This window comes from Triticum aestivum, chromosome 2D (genome assembly GCF_018294505.1).
Source record: "Triticum aestivum cultivar Chinese Spring chromosome 2D, IWGSC CS RefSeq v2.1, whole genome shotgun sequence".
Lineage (NCBI taxonomy): Eukaryota > Viridiplantae > Streptophyta > Magnoliopsida > Poales > Poaceae > Triticum > Triticum aestivum.
Window position 1 is genome coordinate 650,185,910 of NC_057799.1, and position 6,905 is coordinate 650,192,814.

General features: G+C 44.7%; 1 protein-coding gene across 1 annotated transcript; it reads left to right on the forward strand.

Moving 5' to 3' along the window:
• The first annotated feature begins 1,492 nt into the window (after window positions 1-1,492).
• LOC123050827 (leucine-rich repeat extensin-like protein 3) lies at window positions 1,493-4,575 on the forward strand. Its single transcript, XM_044473557.1, has 4 exons — window positions 1,493-2,127; window positions 2,232-2,363; window positions 3,413-4,008; window positions 4,363-4,575. The coding sequence occupies exons 1-3, from the start codon at window positions 1,641-1,643 to the stop codon at window positions 3,511-3,513; spliced, it is 720 nt and encodes a 239-aa protein (XP_044329492.1). The 5' UTR covers window positions 1,493-1,640; the 3' UTR covers window positions 3,514-4,008; window positions 4,363-4,575.
• The last annotated feature ends 2,330 nt before the right edge of the window (window positions 4,576-6,905 follow it).

A 6,905-nucleotide genomic window follows, 5' to 3' on the forward strand; every position in this document is an offset into this window, starting at 1 on the left:
ATTGATCATTTGGCCTGAAAGCCATGAATCTTCACGCATGATAGCTCATTTCTGAGAACACTTTTTTAAAATAATTTCCGTATTACAAGTTTATTATTTTTCCTGGAAACTTGGTCATATATAATGACACAATGCGAAGGTTTTCCAATTTTTTGATTTTTTTTGAATTTTTTATGCCCGTTTCAAAATGCGGTCAAAACGGCGGGCTTGACCATTCCTAGCTAGTGGTTGAATCTTGGAAAACTTTTGATGTTTCTCTGATTAAATAGATACTTATGTACCTATAAATGATTTTTGGAAAAAAATAAAGAGCAAACTATGGTGTAGCTGTAGTTCAAATTTGACCCGCTTCCAGCTGAATCGACGGAAATTTGTCTTTTTCACCAGAGGTGGATCAAAACTTTTTACACCCAACCATTTGGTCAATTGTGCATTAAATATGGCCTAGTATTTTATAAAAATGATTTGGTCTAATTTTGCAATAGTTATTTGGTAGGTTCTTTACAAAAAAACCTCATTTGGGGCACTCGAAAAATGGAAAATGGCTCTTTTGTGCAATGAAAGTGAAAACTCCCCAAATCAACATTGTTTGGAATTCCAAGATGCACCCTTGTGCACAATATGAGATCACTTGAACAAACTATGCCATGAATGTGGGCATAAGATTGATCATTTGGCCTGAAAGCCATGAATCTTCACGCATGATAGCTCATTTCCGAGAACACTTTTTAAAATATAATTTCCGTATTACAAGTTTATTATTTTTCCTGGAAACTTGGTCATATATAATGACACAATGCGCAGGTTTTCCAATTTTTTGATTTTTTTGAATTTTTTATGCCCGTTTCAAAATGCGGTCAAAACGGCGGGCTTGACCGTTCCTAGCTAGTGGTTGAATCTTGGAAAACTTTTGATGTTTCTCTGATTAAATAGATACTTATGTACCTACAAATGTTTTCTAGAAAAAAATAAAAAGCAAACTATGAGGTAGCTGCAGTTCAAATTTGACCCGCTTCCAACTGAATTGGCGGAAATTTGTCTTTTTCACCAGAGGTGGATCACAACTTTTTACACCCAACCATTTGGTCAATTATGCATTAAATATGGCCTAGTATTTTAGAAAATTGATTTGGTACAATTTTGCAACAAATAAATGGTAGGTCCTTCACAAAAAAACCTCATTTGGGGCACTCGAAAAATGGAAAATAAAATTCCTTTTAGCAACATTGTTTGTCATTCCAATATGCACACTTATGCAAAATATGAGATCATTTGGACAAACTTTGCCATGAATTTTGACATAACATTGGACATTTGCCCTATAAGAGAAAAAAGGAAAAAAAACCCCTACAAAAACTTAATTCTGATTGGTGGAATTACTTGTGGCTTGGATCGATGACATGGCATCCATCTGACTGTCCATCCGTCCATCCATCCAACCCACGGCAGCAAACCCCCCTCTCTCTCGAACCCCACCCAACCCCACCCCTCGTGACCTCCTCTCTCTCGCGCGAACCCTAGCGCTGCATTCCTCCCTCGCCGTCGCCACCTCAAGCGGGAATCCTGCCGTCCTCCTCTCACCCCACCGCCGTCGATCCTTCCCCGGCCAGCACTCTGTACCGCACCTCTCCCTCTCTCCCATGGCACCAGATCGAGCCGACGAGGCCAGTCCGCGGCCAGATCCGCCACCGCCACAGCAACCTCTCTCTCTTCCTCTCCCCGATCCAGATCGAAGACGGCGGCTCCCACCTCATCGCTCTCCCGTCGTCTCCCACCGTCCTTCCACACCGTCCGTTTCACTCTCTCTCGCACCCAACCTCCGGCTCTCCGTCCTACATCCAGATCCCGATCCGCGGTGGCGCCCTCCGATCCAACCCCTCCCTTCTTCTCCAACCGCACGCGCCCGCGTCCAGCACCCGGAGTCGCAAGCCTCGATCTCCTCCTCCGCGCCCGTTCCCAAGCGCCTTTGCCTCCCTGTCCCGCCGGAGGACGGCGACGACACCTCCTCGGGTTGGATTTCGCCGGAGGACCTGGCCCCGCCGCCCCCTCCCCCGTACCACGCTGCCGCGTCCTACTCCCCGCCGCCCGTCTCCGGCCCCGCCGCCGGCTCCGTGCCGCCTCCCAAGAGTGAGTCCCAAATCTGGCCCCGCTTAGCTTCCGATTGCGGAAGACTTCGCATTGCCCCTTTTTTTTCAATCTCACGATTTTGCGGCGCTGTCGTGTTTCTGCAGACACCATGGACTCGGTGAAGGACGTCCTAGGGAAGATGGGGAAGAGGTTCGGCGAGGCCGCCCGCAAGACGGAGAACATCACCGGCAACTTCTGGCAGCACCATGAGATTCGCTTCTCGAGCTCTCTGCTGTGTGGCTTTGGTTTAGATCGAATTATTAATGCCCTGTTGTTTCGTGCGTGCTATGCTTTTGGACTGCGCTAGTACGGAATTTAGCAGGCTTAGCAGTGTTGCTGGTTAGCACCGTTGGATTTTGTGAGAATTATGTTGGTGGGATTCTTGGACTAGTATACCTAGATTAGTTTAGTTTATAGTTTATTCATGTTCTATTGGATTTTGTTAGTGCTTCTGTTGGGATTTTGGTGGGCATTGCATATACTGAATTAAAGCTGCTCTTGTCTAATAGCTTATTGGATTTCGTGTTCATGAGATGTATTCTGGTTGTGCTAAAATGTATCCATGCATTGACTTGTTACGGATTCGCCGTCGTGATTCTGTTATGTCAGTACCTGAGCATGCAGTTCATGTGGTGTATTCCTGATGTGCTAAATATGCTGCCTGAAACTGTTGGGTAAAACCAAAGTGCATCTTATGTTACCTGCTGTGTGTTTGAAGTGCACTCTGATCATGTTGACGGGCAGACGTTTGCAGTCGCGTGTTTGTCGTCGATTGCGCTCTACTTGTTGAGCGTTTCGCACCGACACTGATGAGCAGTTTTGGTCAACCGTGCGTGCAGTCCTTTCCTTGCTTGTGTTTATACTGAAACAAAACCTGGAACACCGTCACTCGTAGTTTCATTCTCAAATATTTTCTAGTCAATATTACCTTATTTTACTGAAACCTGGAACCCATATCATAGTTCTCGATTCATGAGATATATGAACTAGCCAGGTTCTTGACTTGCATGAGAATTGGTGTTATAATTACCGTACTATATGCAGTAGTGATGTGAGTGGGACTACTAGCTAGTATATAGTAGGATTATTAATTAGCACTTGTTAGTTGGTATTGTTGTTGTACAAGCGGGGCCCTCTCTCCTAGAGATATAATTCTGGGTGTAGGTTCATCATAGTTTTAGTGCAAGTATTTGCATCAGATGGATGGATGGAGTGTTCCTTTCTTCCTTATAAAGCTAGCCTACTATGTTGAAACTGACACACTTGTGCATGCATGATGATGCAGATTGTAGGCATGCCGAGCCTGCTGGCGTATGCTTCTTCAGGGGCAAAGAAGAAATCTTCAAGAAGAAGGTGCCCGAAGCTGATGCCGCGTCGAGTGACTGATCTTCCCTCGGGGTCGCCTGCTGTAGTCATATTGTCGCTGGATCTCCTCCCCCCTCTCTCTCTCTGTGTTTTTCTGTCAATAGCTAGTAGCATAAGTTGGAGCTGGCTGTACCAGGAACTTAATCTGCATTTATTCAACTAGATCAAGTACAAGTACATTAGTTGGTAATCTGCTATTAATACATCTCCTAGTCATAAATTTCCTGAAATAGTGCGTGTTTATATTTAGGTGCTGTTTAATTAGAAAATGGATGTGATTTCTAACTTGATTGTTGTAGGCCACAAGATATATCTCTGTTGGTTCATCTTGCTGTAGAATATGCCACTGTTCATTCATTTATGTCTATTGCTATTTACCTCTGGTGACATGTGAGAAGCACTCATCTATATGTTTATATTTTGAGCAGCTGGGTACAACTACAGTTGCAGAATCATCTAGCCAAATTTTGGGAGGATGGCATAAAAGATTAGATAACCCCTACTTTTGAAATCATGGTAAGCTTCAGTACAATCTGTTTATATGAAGATGCATGTAAGCACTGTTGCTGGCAATCTGGCACATCATATTAGTCCTATCCCTTGTTTTGTCACTAGCATACACGACAATCCCTTGTTCTGTCACTAGCATACACTACAGTTTTATTAAAAGGGGGGCATATCATTTGCTCTATATAATAGTGCTGATTTTGCGCTGATATGAACTTACAACAGTATTACATTGTAGTGTTTTCTGCATGTTGTTGTATCACTAGTTTCATGCTGCCTTCTCATTTGAACCTATTCTTCAACAGTATTACTTTGTTTGTATGATTGATGGAGCACTAAAATTGCCTTCCTGTGATGTTGCAGGTGCCCAGTTTGTGCTCGCTACCGAAGGAGCTCCATGTTGAAGATTGAAGACACATATAGAGCTTGTAAATTCTGTAGCTGTTACACATAGAGCTCCATACTGATTCTGTAGTTGTTACACATAGAGCTTGTAAAACAGTGATTGAAGATGTATTATGTGTTATTTATAGAGTAGCAGCTCCATACTGATTTTGGCTGCTGTTATTTTAAGTACTACTTGTATTTTTTTGTCTATGCCAATTTAAATACTGGCAATTTATTTACTATGAAAGTGAAATCCGAAGAATATGACCTTGACAATTGGGACCCACTTACTAGAACCTGACAACTGGGACCAATTACCAGAACTTACAATTGGGACCCATCTCAATTGACCCATCTTAAAACAACAATCTCATGCCAGCGAATTGTACATTATATCAAAGGCAGGCATAAATGGATTGTTTTTTCTTTGTATTGGTTTGCTAAAACTTTGGTTATATGAAAGACAGGCATAAAATGGAATACAAATGATCCATTCATCTAAATTTGCAAACCCTAGGACTGATAACCGTACGATTAATAAAAAAGGCGAACCCTACGATTGTTTATACGAATAGCAAGGAATAACAAGAGAGCAATTTCTGGGGTTAACCTCGAGAAGGCAAATTCTAGGGTTAATATCTGCAGACACTAATCGATTCGTCGTCGTTGGTGCTGTGTTGGACCAACTGCGGCTGCGAATCGGCGGCGACGACGTCCTTGTCGACCAGTTCATTCATGGGGCCCACATCCGCCGCACGGAGCGCACCAGCCACGCCCCCTCCCCCGGCAGGCAGGATCATCCTCGCCGGCAAGAATGTGGGCTTTTTGGCGGTGGCGAGTAGTGGGCGGCGACGAAGACGTGGGTGGATAGGCAGAGGCGATCGAACGCTGGAGGCGGGAGCGAGATTTGGGGAGTGAAAATTCGATTTGTTTGGGAGAGAGAGGTCAAGGCCGCGCACAATTCGTCACTTTTGAAATTTAGGTAGAAACATGCACGTATACGGCATCGTGCACATCCAGAGATTTGCCCGAACCAACCAATCAACCTAGCAAGCAAAAGAAAAAGTGCACAATGTCGGTCCACAAACGTGGCAACATAAACCGAACACCAAAATAGTGTGTTAAAAAAACAGCAAAATAGGAGGGACATTTTTTTTGTTTTGCGCAGTACTACTAAATACTAGAAGGGAGAACTACTGAAAAAAATACTACTAGAAGGGACAGTTGGCACATTTAATTTCACATGGCATCTAGCTTTTTTGTTCATCGCTAGCTATGTTGTACCGATTAGGTAAAATGAATGGATAATTATAAAACCCAAGCTATTGTCAAGGTTTATCGGTGTGTGTCTACGTGGCCAAGTGTGCTTGCACGGTGTGGGTCCAGGTGAGTGTGATGCACGGGACGGGCCTTTGTGGTTTAGGCCCACATGAAGCGGCACCGAATTTTGAGGAAAGTGAAGGAACGAGCCCCACACACCGTCCGCATGCCAGACTTGTTCCCTCCCATTGGCTAGATCCAACATGTGATATGGCCTCGTTTTCACTTACCCCGCGTGAGGGTTTATGCATGCCCCTCTCGGTGTTTGACCATACCCTTCGTGGGTCATATGATGAGACCACGCCAGGCCCCGTGATGCACCGCCTAGGCACGAACCGGACGCGTTACCTCTCGGTAGCTAGTTCCAAACCATGCACCCCCGCTGTTTAGACCCAAGTGGAGTAGCACATAGACACATGACCCGCGACACTTGTGCCAGCCCCCGAACCATGCATCCCCGCCGTGTAGACTCATATGTGGCCATGTGTGCATGCATGTTGTGGTTCCAGCTGAGTGCGATGCATGGGACGGACCTTGGTTAGTAGGTCTAACATTACGCGGCAACGAGATTTGAGGCAAATGAAGGAACGGTCCCCGCACTCCCTTCACAGGACGGACGCATTCCCACTCTGTGGCTTGATCCAACATGGGATATGGCCCCAGTTGCCCACAGCCTACGTGAGGGCCTACGCATGCCGCTCTCGATGTTTTACCACACCCTCTAGGGGTTGTATGATTACACTTGCGCTAGGTCCCGTGAATTTTTGGCCCCTCGATAATTTGCATGGATTATAGGCAGCTGATGAGCATCATAGCCTAGAGAACGGCGTCGAGGACACCCCTCCCTTTGGTAGCATATGGTGCATATATGGACCAAAGAGCTTAACATGGGGCTTTCATCCCAATCCTTGCTATAATTTCATGTGGCCGCCGTAGATCTTGAACTTTCGATGTTACAACCCTAGAAATGCGGTAAATGTCCCGAATATGGGAGGGAGGGGGGAGAGAGAAAGGCCACGCAATAAACTATCCCCATAATTTTATGTTTGTTTTATCTGGCAAGCCAAACAAGTTTTTTAAAATAAGGATTTTAAGCATGTTTTAATAAGGATTTTATAATTTCACATTATAAGGTGCTTATTTTTTCCTAAAACAAAGGTGTTGTAAACGCACAAAGCTCCACATTGAGCCTCTCACCA

Coding starts and splice junctions, on each gene's coding strand:
- LOC123050827 (XM_044473557.1), top strand. CDS start 1,641: ATGGCACCAGATCGAGCCGACGAGGCCAGTCCGCGGCCAGATCCGCCA. Junction 2,128..2,231: donor CTCCGTGCCGCCTCCCAAGA/GTGAGTCCCAAA, acceptor GTGTTTCTGCAG/ACACCATGGACTCGGTGAAG. Junction 2,364..3,412: donor CTTCTCGAGCTCTCTGCTGT/GTGGCTTTGGTT, acceptor ATGATGATGCAG/ATTGTAGGCATGCCGAGCCT.